At 37.2% G+C, this 27,998-nt stretch overlaps 2 protein-coding genes across 5 annotated transcripts in view; both read right to left on the bottom strand.

The window, feature by feature from the left end:
* Window positions 1–1,784: 1,784 nt before the first annotated feature.
* OTP86 (Tetratricopeptide repeat (TPR)-like superfamily protein) lies at window positions 1,785–4,909 on the bottom strand. Of its 3 annotated transcripts, none has more exons than XM_088118149.1 (2): window positions 3,299–4,909; window positions 1,785–3,139 (listed from the first exon to the last, which is right to left on the bottom strand). In XM_088118149.1, exons 1-2 carry the CDS (start codon window positions 4,697–4,699, stop codon window positions 1,826–1,828), a joined length of 2,715 nt encoding a protein of 904 aa, XP_087974275.1. In that variant the 5' UTR covers window positions 4,700–4,909; the 3' UTR covers window positions 1,785–1,825. The 3 variants fall into 3 exon arrangements, with proteins under 3 accessions (XP_087974275.1, XP_022155841.1, XP_022155840.1); XM_022300149.2 differs by having other exon boundaries at window positions 1,785–4,319; window positions 4,429–4,571; XM_022300148.2 differs by having other exon boundaries at window positions 1,785–4,909.
* A 1,018-nt stretch (window positions 4,910–5,927) lies between these two features.
* The window catches only part of SPI (BEACH-DOMAIN HOMOLOG A1), a 31,403-nt gene continuing 9,332 nt past the window's right edge, over window positions 5,928–27,998 (bottom strand). For both annotated transcript variants that reach the window (XM_088117916.1, XM_088117917.1), the window contains 13 exons: window positions 23,961–24,152; window positions 23,720–23,785; window positions 18,126–18,240; window positions 16,760–17,934; window positions 15,902–16,598; window positions 15,687–15,789; window positions 14,461–15,575; window positions 12,535–14,185; window positions 9,351–12,389; window positions 8,917–9,225; window positions 8,437–8,743; window positions 8,019–8,165; window positions 5,928–7,752 (listed from right to left, as the gene is read on the bottom strand). In XM_088117916.1, coding sequence (XP_087974042.1) covers window positions 6,574–7,752; window positions 8,019–8,165; window positions 8,437–8,743; window positions 8,917–9,225; window positions 9,351–12,389; window positions 12,535–14,185; window positions 14,461–15,575; window positions 15,687–15,789; window positions 15,902–16,598; window positions 16,760–17,934; window positions 18,126–18,240; window positions 23,720–23,785; window positions 23,961–24,152 — 10,095 coding nt within the window. In that variant the 3' untranslated portion in view covers window positions 5,928–6,573. The remainder of the gene's footprint in view (window positions 7,753–8,018; window positions 8,166–8,436; window positions 8,744–8,916; window positions 9,226–9,350; window positions 12,390–12,534; window positions 14,186–14,460; window positions 15,576–15,686; window positions 15,790–15,901; window positions 16,599–16,759; window positions 17,935–18,125; window positions 18,241–23,719; window positions 23,786–23,960; window positions 24,153–27,998) is intronic.

Genomic DNA, 27,998 nt, shown 5'->3' with positions numbered 1-27,998 from the left:
ATTATTTCTTCCTTTTTGTTTCTATTTTCAATTAATATAAATCACCATCCAATACATTTTTCTTCATTAAAAAATAAAGAAATAGAAAAAAAAAACAATAACTTTACTAAATGAGTCCTTACCAAACAGGCTCTGAACGAGAACGTAATTTAATTAAAAAAAAAAGGGAAAATGCTGTCGATGAAGCGAAATTATGGTGGCGGTCAAGGAAAGTTCCTAGCATCTTCCTCCTTCGCTTTCTTGGTAGGAAAAATAAAAAAGAAAGGCACATTTTTGTTGACTTGGATTAATTTACAAATATTTTAAATGAGGAGTTCAATGATTTCATATTTCAAAGTTTAAAAAGACAGATTTCGACGAGTCTCAAATGACTTTTAAGATCGTGAAAGGTGCAGTCTGCCAGAAAGTATTTCTTAATATTTGATTTAATAATCACTAGATATCACGATTTTGCAATTTGTACCAAGAAATTTAAGAAAAGAAAATTAGAGGAATAAAAAACACATTAAAAGAAGGCACACCTTTTTTTTTTTTTTTGTAGAAAAAAAAGTAGAAGAGAGACTAAAGACATATCAACGTGTTCAAATAAAACGTGTTGTACTAAAAAAAAAGAAAAACGTGTTCAAATAAGATGATAAAATATTAATTTAATAATACATTAGCTGTTTCGTTAATAAAATAGTAATTCAACGTTCATTTTTTTTTCATACAATTCTCATAACCTTTTGATTGAAGATACGTGCCAGTCGTTGAGCTATACTCGTTTTGCCAACGTTCATCTTTCATTTTCTTATTTTCGTTGAAACCATTATAAATTATAAATCCACCAATCAAACGGTTATATAAACCTAACTTTAATACGAGCTCATTTTTATAAAACCACAATTTTGCCAAATCTTTTTTTTTTTTTTTGAAAAATGTAAAAATCATATTTCAATAGTTAATAAAAAAGACGTGATAATTTGTTCCTAAAAAAAAAAGACATGATAATTTGTAGAATTAATTAATTTAACTATCTTAGTTAGTTTGAAGTTAATGGTTTCTAACGAAATCTTATTTGAAATGTGTTAACTTTTTAAATAAACGTACTCGTTAAATGAAGAAAGTTAAATTTAATGGTTGTTAAATGAAGACGGTTATGTTTAATCTCTAGTTCTTTTGTGTTAAAAATTTGGTGAAGATAAACATATAATTTACCGCCTCATTTACACCAAAGATAACGTTTCCATGAAACTAGAAAATTATGAGTACTGCTATCTTGTATAAAGATTGAGCTAAAAGATTCCCGATATTGATAATTGGGAGCTATGTTCTTCAGCTGCTTGTGTACTAGCATAAGAAACACGTATCAAAGATTAGTTGTACAATTTGAATATGAATTTGACACTTGTTAGATATATGTCAAACACTTTTCTTTAAATTTTCTACTCACATAAAAATGATATATATTTAAAAGAACTAAGAAGATATTAGTGTAGTATTTGTTAAGGAAATTTTGATGGTCTAAAGTTAAGAGAATGCTAAAAATTAGTTTGCTCTAAGTTATGAACAAATAAAATCACTTGAACTTTCTCTAAAATTGGAAAGTTAGCTTCTTAAGTTGCCTAATTACGAAATCATGATGGCTCTCGTATTCAAGATAAAAATTGCACCATGTACCTAGTTTTAATGTTTAATTTGATGAAATTAAAAGTTTAAAGTAAGTTTATTAAGATAAAAATAATAAAAATAATAAATTTTGAAATTTCCCCTTATATTTTGTTATTAATTTCGTTTAAATCACCTTCTCAAACCCATTTTTGGGAGTGTTCTTCATTATGGACAGTCACCAGAAATCACCACAAGAACAGATACCCTCTTTAAAATGATGGAATCTGTTTGCATCCCTCACAACAAGCTCTCTTCCAAAGAATTTGGAAACTAACTTACCGAAAACATGGCAATCGTTGCAGATTCGGAGATTCTTCGTTACACGAATAGCGGTTCTTTCGGGAGTCTTAAGTAAGCCAAATGCAATGGCCAGCCTCTCACTGTGTGCATAAAGCATCTGAACTTTCTCTTCCTCATCTACATTGTGTACAACTAACTTGGTTTGAGGAACATAACCTCCTTCCTTCTCCAATTTCTTGGTAATCATTTCTAGCTTTTGGTAAATCTCGTCGGACTGCGGATGTGATCTATCTCGTGCCACGAAGGTCTGAACCTCGCTTCCGACTTCGACCCAGCTGCATCCCGGACTTTTCTTCAACCCAGTTCTCCTCATCTTCATTCTCACGTCATCTACTTCCTTCCACCTTCCGCAGGTGGCGAAAACGTTTGATACTAGGACATAGTTTCCCGGTTCCAAATCCAACTCCAACAGTTTTTGAGCTGCAACTTGAGCCAACTCTTTATTGCCATGAATCCAACTAGCCCTGAGGAGAGAGCACCAAGCTTCACCAGAGAGTGTAATCTTTGTGCTTTCGACAAATCGATATGCCTCTTCTAAGCAATTGGCACGGGCAAGAAGATCAACGACGCTCACATAATGTTCCGTCCATGGCTCTAATTGGTACTCTGATTTCATAACTCTAAGAAACTTTCTTCCTTCATCAATCAAACCTGAGTGACTACAAGCATTTAGGAGAGATAAAAATGTAATATGATCAGGAGAAAACTTCCACACCATCTCATTGAATGCATCAATGGCTGCTTTACCACGACCATGCATTCCATTTGCATTTATCATTGTAGTCCACAAAATGAGATCCTTACATTTGATGCCATGGAATACCCTTTCTGCAATCTCTATGTTTCCACATCGAGAATACATATCGACTAAAGAGCTTGCAACGGATCCGAAAATGGCGAAACCTTTCCTCATCAGATAGCCATGGATTTCTTTTCCTTTCTTCAATGAAGATAAACTGGCAGCAGCAGAGAGTATGCTCACTAGTGACACGAAATCAGGTTCAATGTTACTCTTTTTCATGCAATTGAAATGTTCAAGAGCTTCATTTGGAAGCCGGTTTCGCACATAGCAGGATATCATGCTGGTCCAAGACACAACATCTTTAGAATCAATAGATTCAAACATATGTCTTGCATAATCTACATTCCCTAAGCCTCCATATGCATCAACAAGGGCATTTTGGAGTACCTGGTCAAATAAAGATCTCCTTTCTATGTAACAATGGATTTCTTTCACAAAGGAAAGACATTTCAGTCCAATACAAGATGACAAGATGCTTCCTACCATCATTGTATCAACATCTATTCCTTCTATCAGAGCCTTCTTGAATAATTCTATGGCACTTACATGTTCATTGTTCAAAGAATAGCCAGCGATAACCGTTGTCCAGGAAATGAAGTCCTTGTCTGGAATCTCATCGAAAACATGACCCATGATCTTCACACAACAACATCTTCCGTACATATCAACAAGGGTGTTCCCAACCTGCAAATCAGAATCTAATCCATGTTTAATAGCATAAGCATGAACCTCCCTTCCATTCATTAATTTTCCCAAACGACCACAAGCTGCAATAACATTTAATATCGCCACTTGGTCGAATTTTTTACCAGGGTCTTGCATGTCATGGAAGAACAAGAGCGCTTCATCATAATGGCCATACTGTACAAAACCAGAGAGAATGGTATTCCATGAGAAGCAATCCTTCTCATCCATTCTACTAAAAGCAGCAACAGCTTCTTTAAGCTTACCACATCTCACATACATGCCAATCAAAGCATTTAACACAAAAATGTCAGCATAGTGGTAGGATTTTAAAACAGAACCATGTATCTCCATGCCCTGTTTCAAAAAATGGGAATCCTCACAAGCTTGAAGAACTGAAACATAAGTGTAAGGATTATTGGTGACATGGGGGGCAACCTGCATTTCCCTAAAAAGTGTTAATGCCTCTACTGATAACCCATTTGCAGAATATGCAGATATCATGGAGTTCCATGACACACTATCACCATTTCCATTCATACCACGAAATAAACATCTCGCATTGTGAAGATTATTGCACTTTGCATACATTGCAACAAGTGAGTTCAGAACAAAAACAACAGAATCATATCCTAATTTGATAGCCAAACAGTGAATTTCTGTTCCAGAATATGGGTTTTTAAGCATACCACAAGCCTTAAGCACACAAGGGAAAGTACAAGAATCAAGAGGAATACCCAAAAGCCGCATGTTTCTATACAACTCAAGTGCTTTCATAGGCTCTCCAACCGAAACATAAGCGCCAATCATCCCATTCCAAGTGAAAATTGTTCTTTCGGACATTTTGTCAAACAGCTTCTCTGCACTCGAAGGAGACCAACAGCTTCCATACATGAAAATGAGTTTAGTGCTCAGAAACACAGAATCGGACAGGGAAAAAGATTTTATCAAGTGGGCATGAATCTGCCGCCCAAGGGATAGAGCTTTCTTACTCGCACAGAGCTCGAGAAGTGGTGAATAAACCTCATCTGAGGAAAATTGGGGTGTTTTTTCGTCCCCAAAAGAATTCCCAATTGATTGAAATGCCTCCCGAAGGGTTGGGTGATTGTAAAACAGATTCAGACCGCGGGTACTAATCGATTTCATTGAATTCTTGGGAAACTGGCGGTGAAAACAGGAATGGGTCTGGTTCCATGTGGAATGAAAAAGACTCCGCGCAGTTGATGAGGAACTGCTGTAGGAATTGGAGATTGAGTTCCCCATAATAGTGATGTATTGGCATAGCAAATCGAAGCTGTGAGCTGAGTGTGATCAAGTCCCATGACAACTGCAGGCAAATGAAGCGATCGTTTAAAATTTCAAATTTAGGAAGGTCTCATTTCATAAGAGATCATATAAAATCTCTCATCAAGGAGGTCTCTCTCTTAGTCCCAGGAGTGGAGTTCTTAATCGACTCGTTTTGACCCAAAGAAGTCTCGAACTTTAAGACTATTATATATTAAAAAAATTATTTTTATTCCTTCATTTTCATTCTCGAATTAAAATTTTCTTGAAATGTAGACATAAATTTTCTTGAAATGTAGACATAAATTTATATTGAAATTTTTTTTACTGTATATAAAATTTTCAAATAGGAGTCATTTTTCATTTTTATTTGAGTTAGATTTTTTTTCTCTAGCAATAATTTTGTCTATTCTGCCTTATTTTATTTTCCTAAAGAAAAGACAAAATACATTTTATCTATTTGGTTTTTGAAGTTTACAAAAGACGCTTGTTTGTAAAATCTACACTATATATAAAAGGAGTTATAGCGATAACGGTTGGTTATGATTTAGTCCTTATTGAGTAAATTTTTTGTTAAGTTTCTTATATAAATAGATTGATAAACTAAAGAGGGACAAAATATGTTTATAAATTAAAAATATTAAATTGTTATTATGATAAAATTTAACACTTAATTTTAATAAATTTTGTTACGATAGAGACTAAATTGTTACAAATTTTAAACTAAATTGTAGGCCAAAATTCAGAGACTAAATTGTTACTTTAGTGAAAATACAGGGACTTAGTCCCAAACTAAAGTTCAAGGACTAAATTGTTACTTTAGTAAAAATATAAGGACTAAATATATTTTTTAACGTTTTCTTTATTAGGTTAGTGGCAATTTTATCATTTCACCTCTCTCTCAAACTATGCTATCCTCCTAATTTTTCTTTTTCTTATCTTTTTAGTACCCAAGTTAAAGTGAAAAGGAAAAAAATAAGGAAAAGAATGGAAAAGTGGAATTTCAAAAGTCGAGAGTTATAATGTTTTAATGGTTAGATAATTATGTTTAGAAAAAATGAATAGAATGGGAAAAGTTTCCTAGTCCACAATTTGCATTGTATTCATCATCTAACATCATAACATAACAAGGCATTGGAATGGAATTACCAGTCACTAACACAAGGATCAAAATACTAAAGTTTCGAGCATCCGAGACAACGAAACAAAACGAAACGTGCTTTTGTCTTTCTGTATATTTCATGAGAAAAGAAATAGAGTTCCATTGCACCATGCAAAGAGAACTATTACCAAAATGAATACAATGAGGCCATAACATCCTCCAACACAGACACCATGGTGAGCACCATCTCACCCAGCTCTCTCTCTCTGATAGCACAACTTCTCCTATATACAATTCTCATTACATACTCATACCCTCGATCAATCTATATTTACACCCAAGGAAAAAAAAGAGGGGGGAAATCTAACATTCTCGCTCAAACCCCGAGAATGTACTAAATTTCACCCGAACATACAAACAAACCGTGTTGAATCACAATCCTACTGCCTGCTGTCAATTAGACCTGCTTTACTCTTCACCAAATTGCAGAGTATAATGCAGTAGAGTAGAAGCATTCATGCTATTCATGTCTCAGATGTTAGTCTCATGCTGCTGAGAAGCCCAGTCTTGCTCACAAGTTAATCATGTTTCACCACCAGGCCAGCCCTGCGGTCATTTTTTGATTTGATCATGCATTTTATTTCCTTCCTCAGTAAGGACAGTAACGAGACCGTTGACGGTCGCCCATGAAGAGCACATCAACTATCAACTTGAAAGTTGAGATATTTGCATTAGTTCTGATTGCCATTTCTCACCCCTGATTCATTGAAGCTGCTGCTTTCAAGCTCTCACCTGGCAATGTCCATGAAAAAAGATGGCCACTGGAATCACCACTCAGTAACTGCTTTAAGTCACTTGTTAGGTGAAGTGCAGTCACTGGATGCTTGTGAAATTTCAGTACCTTATGAAGAATCAATCGATACTCCGCTGCCTTTTCGTCAAGATTCAGACCAAATGTGCTACTACCGGTAGATTTGATCTGAGAAGCAGGATTGGAGCAGTGAACCATTTGCCAAACCTTGACAGCACCACTCTGATGACCTGTTGCATACCAATTTGTATCCAGCCAATCGGAAAACGTACTGCTTGTTATTGAAAGAATAGAATCGGAGGGCAACTGGGATGTGTTGACCATTGCAAGGCAATCTCCATTGATGCTCCAAACTGCAAGCAGAATTCCAGCTGCTGTCACAATCTCCCCAGTCAAGTCATTAACATAAATCGCTGAAACTGCAGTTGGGAACTTGGGAAGCTGCCTGACAAAAACCAGGGAGCTCAGATCCCATATAATGACGGTACAATCCTCCGATCCGCTTGCAATAAGCATGTATGGTTGACTAACATAAAGGCATGTGATTTTCGCGGTGTGAGCAGAAAGAGCCTTCTCCAACTGCAATCGTCTAACAAGACGGGGTGCAAGTTTAGTAATTCTCCAAACCCAAACCAGTCCATCATCAGCCCCTGTTACCACAACACAGCCATCATGAGTAACACCAGCACACTGAATTTGGTTACCCTCATGAAGATTTTCATGAGTAGATAGGAGTCTGTCTTGATCATAGCTCAGAAATCTCAAGCTTCGGTCTGGGAATCCCCATGCAACATACTTGGTATATGATCTTGGTTTAAGCAAGGTGTTAGCCCCTGCCACAAGAATTTTCTCATTGAAAGAGACAATCTGGGTTATAGAAGACAAGCTCTTACGTATCTCATGCGGGACAAGAAAATTAGAATGCTTGAGTGGATGAGGGAATTTTCTGTCAACCCGCCTCTTCACATGGGCCTTGAGGAAAAGTTGTTTCGGTGTCTGGCCAAAGTGATTAATCTGTGCTAAAATTGAGGCTTTCATTGCGGGATCAGTCACTGAATCTATATCCACGCTCCCTTCATATGTGTAATGGTAGAAAACATTAGTAGCTTCCTCTGCTCCCTGTCAGGTGCAAAATATCTAGGAGTTAGAAATTTCCTTATAAGAAAAGATTATGCCACTTACAACAGGTGAAAATGATGTTTAACATATGGTTAGCAGTCAGGGCGTGGAAATAAAGTGTCTGCTCCACTGCTAGTGTTTTAACACAGTTAGACCTTCAAGACTGTTGAATTGCTATGGGCAATTGCGTTAGTTCAATGAACTTTTCATAAGAAAAACTAAACAGCATAAATTGAAGAACAAAGGCTCTTAACTTCAAAACCCACCTTCCCTCTCTGTTTGTATCCAAAGATGAGGTCTATCCAATGATGCAAATTTTCTGAAACAAAGTCAGATTCCAGCGCTTCTCTATGTTTCCTGATGAACTCCCTAGCACTGCCCTTGGCCCATGGAGGTAAGACAACGTCACCAACCTGGTACAAAAACCACTTCAAATGATTAACATTAGTTTGTGAAATAGTTTTTTGACTCAGCAGTTGGAGCATGGTTTTGGCTAAATTTTGTGTTTCCATTATCTCTTTAAGTATTTCGAAATAACAATTTATGCTCCGACTCCTTCCCCATGACACACACCCAACCCCAGTCCACTAATAGATCTAAATATATCAGCAACTTGTAAGGGAATGGTACTGAATTAGTCATAAAAAATATTAGATATGAAGAATAGTAAAAAATTGTAGAAACCTTTTCTCCAGATTGTTTCTCTCCCAAGTCAAGATTGAACTTATTTTCAAGGAACTCTGGCATGTAAAAGAATTCTGGAATGAGCTCCTTCACGTCTGACGTGTTCCCCTTTCCAGCTGCACTTAACCAAGTATCTCTAATGCTATTGAAAAGACGATCAGCATGGTCAAACTGCCCACCTTGAAGCTTCTGATTCTCTGCACTAAATGGTGGGAGCCGCAGCAGATAGAAGAGGACAATTCCAGCACTAGAATAATGAGAACCATAGTGAAATTTTGGAACCTCTGGATCATCCCAACTCTCATATCTGAAGAAGGTAAAAGATTTAACATCAAAACCTGATACAAAAACGCATTTATGCAGTAGCATCATGTGAACATACACCTGATTACACTGAATAAAACAATAAAAAATTATCTTCAAAGTAGATTAAAAAAACAAAAAATGAGATGTTGACACTGTAGCTATAAGAGGGACGACCTTTTCTTAAATTCCTCTTCTCCCTCGGGCGTCTGACAACCCATTGGTTTAGCAAGCATTCGAAATGATTTTGGATCTGTCAAGTCTAGGTTTTCACTTTCATAATCAGCAAGGACCCAAGGGAACACCGGGTACTGGGTAAGGTCACTGTACCCTCGTCCTGCCAAGGTATTAAGATGCATGAGGTACTGAAAATTGCTTATTTCTCCATTTTGCCACCTTTTTGAAAAAGATTTGGCCATTATCTTAAAAAGACGACTGCCCTCACTGCTCTCTTGTTTGGTTGTTCCAGAGATTGTAGTGTCCAGCCTGAGAGAAGGAGATATTTGTGTCAGTAAAGTTTTGAATAGAGGAAAATTTGGACAAGACAGAAATTATAGAAGTGAATGCTTTAGAGAAAATACGCAAGAAGTATTTGATAGTATATTCCATACATGCTGTTTCTGGGAAGATTCATGGCAAGAAGATTTTTGAAGACTTCTTCTCTCTCCTTTTTATGGAACACCAGGAGGTCATTGCATCCATCCATACTGAATATTTCAACAGCAACTGGTCGGAGCTGATAATCTCGCTTCAAAATTTCATGAACACTGTCAAGCTTCCACATACGCCAAGGATGAGGTAGATTACCACTGCTGCCAACTTTCTCCTTTCCCCACGCGCCACCACTATATGCCCACGCTCTTCCCCCAGACCATGACTTAGCTGTAACTCCCCAAGATGAAGTTGACTTGGACTGGAAATCCATACTGCCCAAACAATCCTTCTTTACACCCAAAGCCTGATCAATAACTGACAGTTCATCTTCACATTCTTTTTCACAAATGCATCCAGAGTCATCAATGTAGAAATTCTCAATCACATACAGACAAAGTTCACCAATCAGAAAGATTCCATCATGTTTGTCAAGGCCAACGACACGCTCACAATTATAGCGGAATCGTATCTTTTCAAAAGGCTCCAAATACGGTCTTATAAGGTATTCACCATCATCATGTAGTTCTTTATCATATTTATCATCACTAACTTTTACCTCATCAATTCTAGCAGACGACGATTGTCTAGGGGATCCCAGGTCAGATCTTCCTTGTATGCTATCTGCTACTGGAATAGAAACAGCACTAGACTTGGCACCAAACTCAAGTGCAGAGTGAAGACTTGCATCATTTATACTACTAGCTCTATCATCATTCCATCCATTTTTAACAGATGTTTCATCCCTGACATCATCTGATTCATTAAACATAGGTTCATCATAAATATCACTATCTGAATCATTCTGTTTGGCATTATTATCAGTTAAAAGATGAAAATAGGATTCTGAATCACCATCAGACGCATCAAGGCCATTTCCTCCTTTTATCAGCTCTGCTTCTTTTAGTTCAAACTTTCCATCAAGAGCATTTTGAATGGTATCTATCTTCAATTTGCTACGCTCTAGTTTCTTGCGCATTCTATATGGACCCTCTATGGGACAAAGCTGCCATTCAGGATCTTCTGTCACAGAAGATATGGTCATAGGAAATATACTACGTTCATGAACAAGTTCCTGGAGATGACTTTTCCATTCACTCTCAGCATGGAGAACCCATCCATATTTATCCTGACGAAGTACTCTTAACTCGGTAGACATTGAGTCACGAAGTAAATCCAGAGCATACCTCCGCTCATTCACTTGCTCCCAGTGTCTCACATCCAACTTTGAAGTATCTCGAGATCTTCTCCCAATCTCCTTCTTACGACGACCCTCCATTGCCTTTATCCTCACTCCAGGAAACTTTCCAGATCCAGTAATATACTGCACCCACATTATGACCGCGCACTGCTCCAATACTTTATTTACACTCTGTTCAGAAGTCTGAAGCCAATCAAAGAAATCAGATAAGCTTCCAGTCAGCAATTTGTCAAAACCTCCACGTAAGACATCTTGGTTTGGTTTAGAGACAAGCAAATCCTCTAAGGCATGCCTTCGATGCACCAGGAGATACTTGACAATATCAACCGCCATGTTCTGTACATATTGCCTGGAGTCACGAAGAAGAGTTATTAAATTGACACAAAGACAGCAATTGAGATCGGTATCAACATTGCTTGGACAGAAGATAATTCTTCTGTGAGCAACTAATAGCTGTAAGACTGTGCTGATATCAATTCCAGAATCACCATGATATGAACCCGTGTATGATCTTTTCTTGGGTTCCATTAGCAAACCCAAGCATGAAAGGAGACCATCTTCTCCAATTGAGATCAAGAATGATGGGAGGAAGCAGTACAATATCATTCTACTGGTATTCTTTAAAATTGAATGTACGTAAGCATCAAGCTGCTTGGTTCCTCTTGCAATAGATAAAAGTCCCTTTCCAGAAGGAGATACTTCTATTCGACCATCCTTGTTTGACAGTTGCAACATAGAGAGCAAGAATTCGAGAGTTTTTAACACACCAGCAGGTTGCGGAAAGGCACCCATATATACACGATCAACAATCATCCAGCAAAAAGCATCTAAATTTGCAGACCAGCGAGTTTTGTCCAGTTTCTTTTCATCTTCTTCGTCATCCCGCAGAAGGCGCCTTTCAACGAAGTTCATTAGTCTACTAAGACACAAACCTTGGAAGACTAACATAGATTCCATATCAACATACAAAGGAACATTTTCCAAGATGCTCTCTATGACTGGTGTTGCCTTTATCTGCTCAGTCAAAATATCTGAAAGAACTTCACCCACAAAATCTAAGACAGCCGTACCACCAGCAGAACAAGGACCACCTCCATAGCCAGAATCATCCATTTCAAGAAGTAGCTTTGGGCTAACCGAAAAGAAAGTATTTGCAGCTGATGGTCCTTGAGACGCAGATTTTGAATCTGATGACGGATCAAATTCTACAGCAGACGCAAAAGATTCCACAGACGGCGGAGCAGCTGAAGTATATTTTAATTCGTTATTGCTTGCACTCCCAAGCCAAGATGTCAATGCAAGAACTGGAGATGATGAGGGAGTGTGGGGGACTCGATAACTCGATTTCTCTGATAGGATGGGAGAATCAATAAAATTTAGAGAAGCAGTGCTATGAGAATCAATTGGTTGCAAGGGTTCTAGATTGCTTTTTCTTGCCCTGAAGCTAAACTCATTTGTACTGGATGTGACAGACTCCTGGTCAATATTATCACCTTCAAAGCTCTCAACGGCCTGAAAATCATGCCCTGATTTGCTTGACAGTCGGGGGGATGGAACAGTATTGTTCTCCTCTTTATGACTTGACTCATTTTGAGGCACAGCAGTGTCATCAGAGCTAGTACTTGCCTGCCCTTGAGGGAAACTTCCAACACTAATGGATGTTTTCACAGACAAATCCTGTTCCTGTGGTATACTAGTGAACGTGTTCTGTGAGCTACTACCATCATCACAATCATTTGAGTTCTTTTCCTCAGTCTTTACCGATAGCTCTTTAGCCATCTTCACAGCATAAGCAGCTCTGTAGGATAGTTAATTTGCAAAAAGAAAAGGATAGAATAAGGAAAATCTCAGTTAGTGGACATATAATTCAATGAGATTGTGCATGAAATTGTTTTTAACAAAAGTGAAGTATATGCAATAGAGAATGGTATTAAAAGACAAACCTAACACAAGAAAAGTAGAGGTCGACACAGCTTTCAAGAAAATCTGTCCGTCTGCAAACTGCAGAAAAAGGATGGCACATTTTTGCAAGATCAACCATAAACCTAAGAACAGAGGTAGCAGCAGCAGGGGCCGATGCCTCCCCACCCATTAGACGAGCAGCATAGGTCTTATGCATCAGAGCTTCACCTTGAAGCTCTCCTGCCATGTCTGCATTCCCTTCAGCAAGTTCAGCCACAAGACCAGCACTAGCCTGGGAAAGATTACCAGTTTGGTGGGCAAGCATTGTCTGAACACTGAGCCTATCAAATGTGGACTTTGCCATTGCAATTACAGGTTCCAGAAGTTCCACAAATTTCAGTTCCACAAAACTTCCATCACTTGGCATAAGGGCATGAAAGTCTAGCATTCGGACTTCAGGTAGTCTAGGATAAACTGGCTTTCCAAATATAAGGCAGAAAAGGATATAATATATATCAGGGGAATCATAGAAACTGGGAAGAACACGCACCAAACCTTGATAACCTCCACTTGTACGGAATTTAAGTGCAAATGTTGGTGAAGAAGTAAGACATACCCCAAGAAGTGTCATAATCCATCTCATACTTGAAGGATGAACAGCTTCATCGAGAAAATATGTTATCAACTTAGATGAAACAATCTTATGCCATTGCTCTAGCAGCTCCTCTGATTTTATGGTCACTTGAAGATCAATAAGCATCTCCAGCAACATATTTCTTACAATCACATGCTTCCCCATAGACTCCCGCAAAATTGGACGCCTTGGTGTCAGTTGAGGTGGATCAAATGTCATGATCACAAACTTCACTACAATTTCCAATTCAGATACCAAAAACCCATCTTCTAAAATGACTCCAAGCAAGACAACTAATTTCTCCAACACAGGAACCTCAACGTCACCCCGCTGCAAAGTCACTAATAAATGCTGAACAAGGTTAATTCGGCGAAGAACCGTAAGGTTATGATTCCTGTACCAGTGCATAGAGACTAGATGCTCAAGGAAACCCAGAAGGGCAATTTGAATTGCAACCGGTGCTGTTACCCACAATGTCCAGTCAAGCAACACATGCTCCACCATATCTGGATTTGACAATACAACGCAATTTGAAGTTTCACCTGGTATTTCAGGATTTTCTAGCTCTGAAATATGGCTAAATGAATCTTTCTGAGCAGAAAAATCATCCATGTCACCATGTGATCCAACAGAGAAAACTTCATCACGCAATTTTGATAAATTAAGCTCCTCATAACTGCTCTCCTGAAAAGTATTAATTGGTGAGAAAGTAGTTTGAATATTTTCCAACCTTTTGGGCTCTGCAAACGAAGCTTCACATGCTGCAATCTGGAAAAAGGTTTCGAGTGACTGCATATCAAATAGTGACATACGCCGATGCAGAAAGAGAGCTAGTAAATGATAACCCCTGTAGGTTTGCATGTCCCTCACATTCTGTGGATTTTGATGAAGTGCACATGCAAGTAATGTAAGGGCCATGTGCAACATATCCCTCGTCTCAGAAGCTTCGACAAGGGCAAGGATAACAGTCATCCCACCAACAGGGCGTATGGTGTCACCAATTACACATTGCTTACAAACATAAACATCTCCGTGAAGACGTCCAAAACGGGGAATACCTGAAGAAAACATGCCCAAAAAAATTTAAAATAAATAATTAATATTGCAATGATGTTATTACCTTCATCAATACAAAACCGAATTACTCTCAGTACAAGCCACAGCTAAATTTAAACTTAAATGTAAAGCTTAAGTTCATGAATTTGGTTTCTTACCCACGGCAATGATGTTACATCTTCATCAATACAAAACCCAATTGCTTTCAAACAAGTCATAGCTAAATTTAAACTTAAATATAAAACCTAAAACCTAGTTTGTCAACTTAGTTTCTTACCCCCAATAGGAGAAGCAGCGGCTGACATGGGATCTACTAGATTGAGCATAGATAAAACTCCCGATGCTCGCATGGCTTCTGTAGATGTTCCATCAAATGCAAATATCAGTTTCTTGCCTGAGAGCTGCAAGGAAAGATTTCCTAGTCTTTCCATATCCCAAACTATCCCACTACCATCTGCCCTTGTGTCTACCAACTTGCTTGCGACCTCATGCTTCTGCATATTGTGGGTCAAAGCCAAGTCAGCATCTAATGAATCTAAAATAGCCATGCTACCACCACCACAGGCCTGGTTTGGAACAAAATGCAAAAGATCTGTGTCTTGGAAAATTCCTCGATATCCTCTACCGAGTATGTACATGAAACATATGCAGCCTGGAGTAAGCACCTCTTCAAAAAGATAGCAGGAACGGAGCTTCCAATTTATGTCACTAACTTTTGCACATGCAACTGGGGTACCAATATTCACCTGCAAAGGTTTTCCGGCAGGAGATGGTGCATAACCCAGTTTCCCAGTGTGTTTTAGCTTTCCATTAAGATACACATAAGCAATGCTAGCTTGAAATAGTCCAGCTAGAGCATTTGGTTTGCTGTGAACAACTGCAAGGTGATGCCATCTGTCTTCCTCAAGATCAATGCCAGAAAATGATAAGGAGGAAGAGTTGCTAGTGGCAAGGGTTAGAACACCATCCTCCTGCAGATAAAGTTCGGCATAAAAAGTATTATCATTGCTTGCTGCACCAACAGAAAATATACGGAGAATTTGCTGCTCCTGGGGCTGAGCATTTTTGGCCGTCGACCTCTTTGAAGGGCCTACTTTTGAGGGTTCAAATTCCTTTCCTTGGGATTTAAGGAAATTGTGGAATTGAAACCAGCAAACAAAAGAATAACCAGCAGCTGGAGGCCATGATCTTTCTCCAAGAGATACTTGAATAGAGGCATGCCCAATCTTACTCATGTCCATCTCTATAAATGGTGCCAAAGAAATACTATCTGATGCCATATCTTCCATATGAACCAATCTTTCCATCATGTCAATAAGAATATGACCTGACTTCAACAATCTCATTTGGAGAACAAATCTAATTATCATTCGAAGTTCTGATGCAGATAACCTGTCAAGAGAAATACAAAAGTTACTCCAACAATAGGGAAGTGAAAAAATACTAAACTGAATTAGTCGTATGGTACAGATTACAGAAAAGTAATGTGACGTAATTTTCTACCTATATGCCCCAAGAACTTCCACTATCTTCAGAGTATATGCAAGTAATGGAGATGATCCCAATAGGAAAGGCCGAATTGTCTCCAATAGAAGTTCCACACAACCTTAACATTAAAAATAAAAAATAAATTAAAAAAAAAAAGGAGAAGAAGGTAAGACTTGAAGAACATGAACTAGGTCTGATCAATTTATAAGGGTTGTATGATTAATGCACACCTACTGATGTGAGATTTTCCTGATTAAAGGAGCCAGCACGAGCAAGCTTTTCAATGATGTCAAGAACTTCCAACTGTACCTTGGGAGTAAATAGCAACAGCAAACGGATAAGAACCCTTATAGCTCCAGCATTGTATACGCGTTCTTTATTAAGATGAAATGAACCTGATGGAGTTGTTAAGTGAAAACTGGATGAAGTGTTTTCCACAAAACTTGACGATGGAGCATCTTCTAATTTCAAGTATGGTGGTAGAACTATCTCAAGAGAAAGTTCCAATAGTAACTGTATGACTTGCCTTTCAAACTCCACACATATCAGGCCAGACTCAGACAGAAGATCATTAAATGTTTGAGACAAAATAACCGTGTGCAGTTTTACCCTGTTCACAGCATTATCACATACTCCAGCTGTCACAACACGCAGTAAGTACATAAATACCTTGATGCGATCCTCAATTGAACACTGATATGAGTCCCCTCCACTTTGGAAACTATGAAGTGTAGTAAGCAAAAGAGAAAACCCTGTCACTTCACCAAAGATCCTTTGTGCAGAATTATTGACTCCCAGAATACGCCACAAGGTTCCCATTGTTTCACATTTAGCCTCATTCTGAAGCCTATACTGAGACCCTGAAACACTGGTGACCATTCCACTTTTCAAAATTTCAACAATGGTACTTAATTCTTCAGGATGAGCCTGGTAGGAAGAGGGAAAAAAAGGTCAAATTTTGTATTATTGAAACACTCATTTTGATGATATTGATTAATTTTATATATTTTTTAACATGCAAAAGCATGCAAATGAGATGTTTGATCCAAATGCCCGCTCATTGCAAAACCTATTTAAGAAGATAGTACCTGTGCAGTATCCTCAATGATCAAACATGACAGCAACCTGAGAACTCCTTGACGATGTACATTAGATACTAGAAATGGAAGGACGATGGCCACACCATTAGATGATCGAAATGATGTTTGACTGGCTTCAGCTTTCTTCAGTAAAGAGACCATACAATCCCATGCAACAGTAGTAGTATTCTCCACTTCAAAAATTGGAAACTTCCCCGAGCCAGACTCCATCTTGGGTGAAGAAAGAATTGTGTCCTTATTATCAAAATGCTTTTTGAAGCTGCTGGTGCTGGATTTTCTTTCTAGCTGGTGAAAGTTACCAACGTGCTGATCAGGACCCTGAAGAAACTTGTGCTGCTTCAAATCATCCAACAAAACCTCCAGCACACCAACTTCTCGCAGGACTTTCTTATAATGATGGTCAAATGACAATAATTTTACAAAAAAGGAAAGTATGGTATGCTTTAATTCCGACATTATTGGCTGCTGCAACAAACAACACAGTGAAAGCAATTCCTGCTCGGGTACACAATTTACAACAGTTACAGCATATTCAAGAATTTTCAAGATTATCTCTTGCAAAGATGAAGGAAAACCAGCCATGTTTAGGATGAGAAGTGGAACAGTTCGTAACTGCTGGCACAACTTGTAATTTTCTAAATGACTTGAGAATATTTTGAACATTCTATTTAATACTTCTGCCTGCAATTCTCTGTTGTCTGCCTTCAGGAAAATATCTTGCAACATTTGGACAGCTTCTAGATCTTTGACTTTATTATTGCCTTCCTCCCAAAGATCATCAGCAAGCCGATCAGACGAGGATGTTCTGCTTCTGCTATGGCCAGTGTTCTTGGAATGAGTAGATTTAGATCTTCTCCCTGTAGATAAACCCTCAGATTCCTGTGGACCAGTTTGGGCAAGACTTACAAGAACATCAAGCAACCTTGACAATGTAGGGAAAAGTTGCAGGGAAGGGACATCTTGTTCCATATAATCTGGTTTTTCTCTATCATTTATTTCAAAGGAGACATCTGCGGCTTGAATGTGATCTTGTGGTGGACTAGATTTTATAGACTGAAAAGCTTGACTCCTTGGCAATGTAGAAAGAGTCAGTGCAAACTGGACAAGGAAGTGATAACCATGAGCATTGTGTATATCCTCCCTGAGACTTATACCATTGGCCTCTACAAATTAAAATTGAAACAAAAGCAGCAGTTAAAAACTATGCACTAATCCTAATAATTAGAATTACCAAATGTCTAGAAATGTTGCTTTGCGAGAGAAATTTTTCGGATATTAATATCGCATATGCATTAAACCTCTCGGGATAGCTTTTAAATTGCCGGAGTTAATGGTCAAAAGGCAAGTTACTTACCAGGCCTATAAGACAATTTCACACACTCAAGTAGCAAGTCCACTATCCCCATGGTATAAGCAGAGTCGCCACAGTTAGGATCATAATCCTTCACTGCCATTAAAAGAATTTTTATCTGCACATTGAATCAGCATAATGGAAGTCACATGAATCTGATAAACAAGAAAATTTAAGCATGTGAAATGAAAGAAATAAGAGAAAAATAAAAGCCCAAAGAAACAATTGTAAAACGGCACCAGTTTTTCTTGGAGAATATTATTTTAGCACTGATTCGGGTTTGCTGGTTTAATAAATACATTACAATTACATATAATTTATATGGATGATTTTATATTTATACTATTTACTAATTTAAATAAATCATTTTTTAATTAATAATTTAATATAAAAGGTCAACAAATATATATTAATCATTTAAAAATTGGGGATCCAAGATTAGGGCATGGACAGGGTGGGGAATGCATTCCCAATCCCTTGAAAAAGAATCAAGAGAAAAAAATGTATGCGCCCTTGACCCTGTTTTAAATGTGAGACGAGGATTCCCAATCCCCATTTAGAATGGGGGCTTGCAGGAAATTTTGCATCTCTAAATTTACTCTCATCCTTTAAATGAAGTGGGTTTCTCATTTATATAAATATAAGAAAATACATAATAAAATTGAGATATCTAGCAAGGACAGGCTGTCTTCCCACCTAAACATCATGCCAACGGGAATCATTCTCGCCAATACCATTTTTTAAAGAAGAAAACCTAGAGGAAAGGTCTTTTTCTCCAAGATACATGGGCTTCTTGAACAGCCTCGATTTTTTAGAATTAGATAACCAACCAAAATCTATTAGCTCAAAAATGTTATCCTACATTTCGTAACACTTTTTTCACTTTGCCCTCTTTTTTCTTTTTTTTATAACTGGGAGTCAGAGCTTTGCTCCCCTATACCCAGGGGCGCCCGCGCCTGTCCCAAGGCTCAGACCTGAGAAATATCAGGATTTTTGGTATTAAGCTCACTAGAAAGTTTGAACTTAAAACCTCTAAGCCAGTATGACCGAGAGAATCCAAGCTTTTGCCAACTGGACTGTCCCTTGGGAGCTTCTTCACTTTGTCCACTTGGAAATCCCCCAGAGCATTTTGCCAACAATTCGGCCTTCTTTCTTATCCTACCCATGGCCAAGCCACCACTAGACAAGGGTTTAAACCTTGCTCCACTCAACTAATTGTCTCAATCTCTTATCTTCAATGTCACTACCAAGCAAAAATTGGATTTGGATACCTAACTTTGGTGGGTTTAGGAAGCCCGCTTCATAAACCCATACCCACAGGGTTGAATAGTATACGGGTTACACTTTCCTTTTTTTTTAAGGAAACTATCTCCCACTCGCTTCCTCCACATGTCACCTATAATATTTTATTTAAACTAAATCTTCTTATAACAAATTACAATCGTATCTCTTATTTAAAATAATATATCTCATATTTTTTTCTTTTTGAACAAGAAACAAACTTTTCATTAAATATATGAAAAGGAAGAAAAATGTTTAAGTATACAAACTTCCCAAAGGAAGCGAAGAGAAAAGAAAAAAGTAACACCAACTAACAAAGTAGCTAAAACCACCAACTACAAACTAACAAACAACACCAAAAAGACAAAAGCCAAAGGAAAAACGAAAAACTGAAAAACAGAGGCCTGATAAGCTTCAACTACAAAGTATGCAAAAACGAAGAAGAAGAAGCATGCAATCGCCAAGCCGCAGAATAAGAAGCTGAAGAGAACAAAACCAAGAGCAACGAGCAAGAATCTCTAAAAGATTAAGTAAAAAACTTGGCATAAGCCTCCACCTTCAAGCCAACAGAAATAATAAACACCAAAGGCCAAGCCTCTCATAAACCAATACCAATGAAGCTTGAGGACCAATGCATCAAACAAACTTCTCTCCGAAACAAGCTCAAACAAAGCTCAAATCATCCACTCTTGAATATCACAAGGAGCTCTTCGAAAATATCTCCCAGCAAGGGCCATGGAATAGTTATGCGATTCTAATGAGAGTTATTAAAAAGGTATCCGAAAACTAGAACTTAAGATCAAGAAATCGAACCGCACCTCTACCAGAACATAAGATCTTCAAAGATTTGGTAAGATTGGAACTAAAGTGATTCCAACAGCTTCAAAGTAAGACATAACCCCTTGATCTTAAGAGCTCAAAGTTTCCTCTTTGTCAATCAAACCATCTTCTTTGCCAGACATTTTATTTTTTAAGTCGCAAAGAGAAACCTTTAAATAGAGAGACGATCTTCCTTAGAGAGAGAATTAAAATCCTCCGCAAAAGAAAATACGTTAAAATCCTCTTGAATATAGTCCTGATTTTCTGAAAAAGATGGGGAATCTTGACTACTTAATACTTATGCTGAGATTTAAATCCTCCTCATCATCCGAATTGGTAGAATCCACGAATCTTTTCTTAGTCACATCATTGGTTGAGTTAATAATTCCGAGAATAAGGGGTGGCTGGATTTGAAGTGACTCCTTTGCAGAAATCAAAAGCTTACCATCCGAAGGAGCCGCAAATTGCGTGAGACTGTTGTCATTCCGAAGCCTTTGTCTTTCTTCATTAAAGACATTTTCCAAATTGGTTTTAAGGGGTGACTGGATTTAAAGGGACACCTTTGCAGAATTCAAAAACTTATCAACAGAAGGAAACGCATTTGGTGTTAGACTTTTCCCATTCTGATGACTTTCTCTTTCTTCATTAAATACATTTTCCAAATTGGTTGTAAATATGCCAAATGTCTTTGAAAATTCAAGATCAATATGAAATTTCAAAGAATGTTTCTTTCTTGAATAAGAGAATGGTAGAGTAGGAATGAAGTTTCTACACGGCAATTTATCCCGACCAAAAATAAAGCTACATTCCCATTGAGGCTCAGGGCTACAGTTTGCTGTCACAATAACTCCTGAAGCGACCGTTGGTTCTTCCAAGAACTTACCCATAATCACGTCTTCTCCCCTACTTTCTTTCTCGATAAAAAAGGCCTCTTGCCCAAACAAAGACTCTTCATCTGCTAAAACACTTTGGTATCTTCAATTATCCAACGGATTTGAAGAGTCTGTGATCAAGTATGAACACATATCCAAGTCGCTTACAACTTTATTTGAATCAAACACACGAACTAAGAAGGAACTTAAAGGAGAAGTAATCTCGATCAAGGCGGGTAAAAAACCACAAAAATTATCTCCTACTTTAATCCAAGCTTCTGAGCAATCCAATAAATCAAGGGTTTTTTACGCGATACTCTTCAGACCTCCAAGATGAGTTTCAATGGCCTTGAAACACTACTTATAGCACCATTCCTCAATTTTCACATGAGAAGCTCCCAACTTACGCCACTTCCCATTGACAAAGCCTTTCTTCAACGTTCGACCATCCTCAAACCTTAGCATGCCATAAAAGGGTTAATTTGACAACTCTACGAAAATTGATTTTTTAAGTCGATTGTGATTTTTTTCCAATCGTCATGAGCGCAAAACCTTGTGATAGCCATAAGGTTATCCCAATCCAACTTTTTTTCCATTTTTTGAACCAGAAACAAACTTCTCAATGAACTAATGAAAAGGAACATAAATGTTCAACGATGCAAACTCTCAAAAGAATGAAAGATAACTATCCCAATCCAACTTTAAAACTTCATATTCTTTCCTAATTCAGAAAGTCGTTAGAATTGCCTTGGCAAATTCTACTGACTCCCTTAAAGATCCCAACTCCCCAATCTTCAACAGACTCATCTAGTGAATGCAACTTTGAGGAAGCCTTAACTAACAAGTAGTCACTTATCATTTCACAAAAAAAGAAATGACCAAGCAATTTTATTGAAACCAGCAAGCACAGAAATATATTTTCTTCCACCCGAAGAGGACCTACCAACTAATTCCAGTAGCCAACCAAGCAAAGAGTGTTTCTTCTGAATACGACAAGCCCCATGTTCATCTTTGACTTGCTTGAAGAACCTAAAATGAATGGGAGTGTGCAAACAATCCACCAAAAGCGTTCTCAAACCATGGAGTTGGGACTTGTGAAGAAGAAGATGAACATTGTTAGAATCTTTAACAAAACAAATGTCGTTTTCACTCCAATTCGTTCCCAATACAGCAACTTTTAGAGTACATACCGTCTAAAACTTGGATAAAAAACCAACTTTGAAACCGAAAGAAACTCCAAGGAATCTTAAAACTTGAACAAGCTTCAGACTCGAACAAACTACGGGAATGAAGGCCTATGCGAGGAGGAAAGAGAAGAGAGAGAAGAAAGCATACTAACCTTATGGAAAATATATAATTACGAAAGAAGTTCTGTTTGTTCTTCGAAGAATACTAAAATAATATATCTCATATTTATATATACAGTACTTAACTTTAAGTTATCATGTTAAATTTTAAAAGTTATTTGATTTTTAAATTAGTCATATCTAAACTAATAAAAGCATATGGTATTTTATTTTTGACTTATTAAAATAAAAATAGTAAAACAAATAATATGTAATTTTAAATTAGTCAAATTAAAGAAAGGTTTTTTTTTTTTTGATGACTAGGAGCCAGAACTTTGCTCCCTTATCCCAAGGGCACCTGCGCCCGTCCCAAGAATTAAAGAAAGTATTTGATTTTCAAGTTAGATATATTAAGTAACAAAAGTATATGTATAGTGCAATTCATTTTGAACTTAGTCATATTAAAATAGCTTATATATATATATATATATATGGTATTTTATTTTTAACTAAGTTATTTTTAAATGCCCTAGAGAATGTATTTGTATTTTGTTTTTAAGTTAGAAATAAAATAACAAAAGTGTAAGAAACAATTTTAATTTTGAACATAGTTATATTTCAAGATATTTTATTTTTGACTTAAACATATTAAAATAACAAAGTAAATAATTAAAAGGATAAAGTTGAAGAAATCTAGAATCCGGAATTTGATTTAATGCAATTAAATATGGACATAAATCCAGTCTTTGAGAGTGGATGGAAACACGTTTCATTTTAAAAAATTAATATATTTGGAAACAACAAATACTCAAATAAAAACTCACAGTATAATTTACACTATACTTTATATTCTTGGGTTTCCAAAGTAAATAATTAAAATTGAGAAACTTAAGTAAATTTGCCTCCCAAAAAATTACTTAATGCACAGATTTTTTAAACTCACACCTCCTAAACCTGCATCGCAAACAAAATTTTCCTAATTTCAGCTCTGCTAAACCTATACCTCAAACATAGCTTTCCGAGACCCTATGCTTCTTAAACCCACGAATTAAACTCCCCATGCTACCTAAACCTAGGTTTACGAAGCCAACCCAGTGCCCCAATGCTTCCCTAGCTTTTTCTCAATTTCATTTGCCACTTTTCTTGAAGTTATACTCCCGTGCCAATTTTTAGAATCAGATACAACGCTCAAGAAAATGGTTGGATTTTAAATCTTACAAACATGTGCAAGAGATAATGGGGAAGACTAGAGATAGAAAGGAAGATGTACAAATTTCAATAACTTTAAGTACTGTTATTCAAGAATCAACACATTTATATATCATCGGAAAATACTTACCAAGTGATGTTTGTGTATATATTTGGCAGTGCTTCCACTGTCATTGACCAGAAGAAGATCAAGTACCTGAAGTTCATCAGAAGAAGAAAAATTACATCTGAATATGAAGTTCTATCTAAATGATGAGAAAGATGCATGTAAGAAGATAAACTCCCGCCAAAAAAAATCCATAGCCAATATATTCCGTAATGATTAACATTACCAGCATAAAAAGCACAAGTAATATTCTATTAGCTTTTACCTGCATAGCATGTCTATGAAGTTGTATATTGTGCAATGGAACAAGACCTTCCTTATACTGAGAGAAGACTGTCAAGGACCCATTTGCAACCATCTGAAAAAGCATCTGAAGGGAATCATCCTCAATCAAACTCTGGGCAGCTGAAGGATGGCTGGCCAGAGCCTTCATGATATGAATAACACTGCCCTCGATCTACATGAGAAACATGAAAATAGGTAAGGTTATTGATACCGAAAATCAAAATCAAGCAAGAAACAAATAAATATAAAATTTATAGAGGAACCTAAAGGGCATGGTTATTGACTCAACCACATCTCCAATTATCTTGTAAGTTGTTGTGATGATAAAGTACTAATTGTGTACCATCTAAGATGGATTGAATTGAACACTAATCACATGCAAGTGGATTTATTCGTATAAGAGGATGTCAAGGCAACCAAAAGCGGAACACTCCTGTAAGTTAAAAACGATGAAAATTTTACCAATATGAAGGATAATTTCATATCTGAAATCTTTTTAGTAATTCCTATGGGTTGGCAGATACCTATCTACCTTTTTGTACTGTCTCTTTTCTGAGTAATGAATAGTATTTGTTTCTCATAAATAAAAAAAAATACACAAAGAAAATTTTCTAACGACAAAGAGAGGAATATAGTTTGATCGTTCTCTTTCTATTCATTTTGGAATACATCTTTGATCGTTCTCTTTCTTGTACAGTTTCTTGAAAAAAAACCCACAATTTCTTCCTCAATGTCTATCATTGACTAGGCTCCCCTCATTTTCTGATGAAATCTCATAAATGAAGAATTTTCTTCTTTTTGTTACTAAGATTCTGTTGAAAAGGGCAGAATTTTATCATCTTCTCTTAGCCATTGAAATCCTGATTTTTTAATCAAAATTATTGACTCCAATCTATGCCTTTTCCCTTCTTAAGGCACCGGCAAAGGTGATAAAGGAGATGGAAAAGCTGGTTCGTTCCTTTTTTTGGAGTGGGGAGGTACACACCCTCAAAGGCAATTAGTTAATTGGCCAACCTCTTCCCTGCCCAAGGCGCTTGGAGGGCTCGGTTTAGGCAACCTAAAACAGAGGAACGAAGCTCTTCTCCACAAATGGTTACGGCGATTCTAAAATAAGCAGACGGCTTTGTGGAAAAGAGTTGTGGCCAGCTTTTATAGTGAAGATCCTTTGGGATGGACAGCTCTTCCTCCAAAAGGGAGAGCCTTCAGTAGACATTGGTTTGATATTGCAAAGATGGGGACTTACTTTTCGAGATTTGTTCAGTTCAAAGCAGGAAATGGTTAGAGAATTCGTTCCTGAAAGGATATTTGGTTGGCAGACTCTTCTTGACCCTCTCTTCCCTGATTTATACAGCATCTCTCTTAAGAAAGATGCTACGGTGGCTAATTGCTGGGTGGACGAGCACTTTAACAGGAATCTGAGATTCATAAGAGATTTTCAGGATAGTGAAATGGGTAGTCTACTTTCTCTAAAGAATTTATTGAGTTCTACTAGACTGGCCAGTGGGGGTGACAAAATTTTGTGGTCCATTGATAGTAAGCTGTCTTTCTCTACTAGTTCTATGTTCAACAAGTTAGTGGTGTGCAACCTAAAGTTAAACGCCCCCTTGATCAAGGTGATTTGGAAGTTCAATTCCCCAAAAAAAGTTAAGGTATTTTTGTGGAGATTGGCCTATAAAAGTCTTAACACTCATGAAACCCTACAAAAAAAGCTCTCAGGTTGGTGTCTCCCTGACTGTATGTTGCCTCTGCTACAAGTATTCTGATTCTATAGACCCCACATTTTCCTTCACTGCTATACGGTTTCAGAAATGTGGTATTTTCTTTCCTGCTGTTTGCCAAAGAAGGTGGATGACTGGCTCGTTGAAGCTCTTCAATGTACTTTCATCAAAGGAAAAGCTTATGTTCTTTAGGGCTGTACACCTAGAACCATTTTGTGGTGTCTTTGGAAAGAGAGAAACGGTCGGGTATTTAAAAACAAAACACGTTCAAATGTTTTTAGCTCCTTTCAACAATTACTCTCTAAACGATCTTATTACAAGTTGGAGAGCTTTCTTGTAATTGCCTCTATGCCCTTTTGTATATTTCATACCATCAAATGAAATATTTGTTTCATAAAAAAAAACAAAACAAAACACGTTCCTTTTGTAACTATGGATAGATTACGGCCTCTACATGGTATCTCCCTCCCAAAGCCTTTTTTTGTAATTACAGTCTAACGACGTTAATACGTGATTGGAAAGCTGTCCTACACTAGTTTTTTGTTAGGCAGGGGCTTTCTCATCCCTCGGCCTCTAGGCCGTTCCTCTTTCTCTTTTTCAATACGGATCTAGCATTCCTATAAAAAAAAAAAATTAAATCTAATAATAACCCGAAAAAATCTATATTATAAAAGATACAGTTTTGGATGTTCTGAGCTGAAATTACAGTCTTCTAAGTAAATATCAAGCATAATGTGCTCTTTTTCTTTTTTCATTAACCATAATGTGCTCTTTTTCTAATCTACAGGATATATGTATCACCAACATTTATGGCCCAACGAATTACAAAGAAAGGAAGAAATTGTGGTCTGAAATTTGTAATATTGCTGGATTCTCTATCAAACTTTGGTGTATGGGAGGGGATTTTAATGTCACGAGATGGGCTTCTGATCGGTCTTCGGGTGGAAGGCAGTCTAAGGCAATGAGGAAATTTAATAAAATCATTGAAGAGCTTGAAATCCAGGAAATTCCCTTATCCAATGGCCGGTATACATGGTCAAAGATGGGAAATAACAATACGCATTCATTGCCGGACAGATTTTTTGTTTCTTCAGATTGGGACTCCCTCTTTCATAACTCTTGTGTATATAGAGGTGAACGTATTACATCAGATCACTACCCTATTCTTCTAGATTCAGGAGAATTTGTTTGGGGGCCTTTCCCTTTCAAATTCTTTAACTCCTGGTTGAAAGATAAGGACTATATCAACTTAATTGAATCCAAGCTTTCGGAGGATAGATCCTACGGGTGGGCAGGTTATCTTATTTCTGCTAAGCTTAGAAATCTGATGAAGATTGCTCTGAAGCAATGACACAAACAGAAAGAAAGGAAGGATAAGGTTGCAGAAGCAAAAATTATTGAAGAAGTTTCTTTGCTTGATGAGAAAGAGGAGGAGTCGGGATTAGAAATCGAGGAAGTGGGGAAAAGATGTTCATTAAAACAGAATCTGCTTGATCTTTATATTCGAGAGGAACAATATCTTTTGCAAAAAAGTAAAATCAGGTGGTTGGCTGAAGGAGATGAAAATAGCAAATTCTTTCATTGATTCTTGGCAGCAAAAAGGAGAAAAGCTCTAATTTCTGAGATGCAAGATTCTGCAGGGAATTCTCTTGTGAATTTGAGGGATATTGAGATGGAAATTGTGCAGTACTTTGAATTTCTTTACAGAGAGGATGGACAGCAGCGATTTTTACCAATTGGTTTCAATTGGAGACCTATTTCCGCTCAGAATAGTGTCTGGTTAGAAAGACACTTCGAGGAAGGAGAAATTTGGGATGCTTTAAAAGGCCTTGGCAAGAATAAGGCCCCAGGGCCCGATGGCTTTACAGCAGAGTTTTTCATTAAATTCTAGAAGTTCTTGAAGGCAGATTTTGCAAGATTCTTTGCTAAATTTTTTGATAATGGCAAACTGAACTCGTGTATTAAGGAGACTTTTATATGTCTTGTTCCGAAAAAAGACAAAGTGGAGAAAGTAAAAGATTTCCGTCCCATTAGCCTTACGACGACTACTTATAAGATTTTGGCAAAAGTGCTGACAGAGAGGCTTAATAAGGTTATCTCTTCTACCATCTCTAGTAATCAAAGTGCTTTTTTAAGTGGAAGGCAGATTCTTGATCCTATTCTCATTGCAAATGAAGTGGTGAATGATTATAGAAGTAGAAAGAAGAAAGGGTGGATTTTGAAACTCGATATGGAAAAAGCTTTTGATAAAGTTGATTGGGCATTTCTTTCAGAAGTCCTCGAACAGAAAGGCTTTGGCA

Source organism: Momordica charantia (assembly GCF_013281855.1).
Source record: "Momordica charantia cultivar OHB3-1 chromosome 9 unlocalized genomic scaffold, Mcharantia_2.0 BLBB01000009.1, whole genome shotgun sequence".
NCBI classification, from domain to species: domain Eukaryota; kingdom Viridiplantae; phylum Streptophyta; class Magnoliopsida; order Cucurbitales; family Cucurbitaceae; genus Momordica; species Momordica charantia.
The sequence above is the reverse complement of the archived record's forward strand: the minus strand, read 5'-3'. Positions and strand labels throughout refer to the sequence as shown.

Bases quoted from the DNA above. Each gene is read 5' to 3' on its own strand.
- OTP86 (XM_022300148.2), bottom strand. From the start codon at position 4,699: ATGGGGAACTCAATCTCCAATTCCTACAGCAGTTCCTCATCAACTGCG.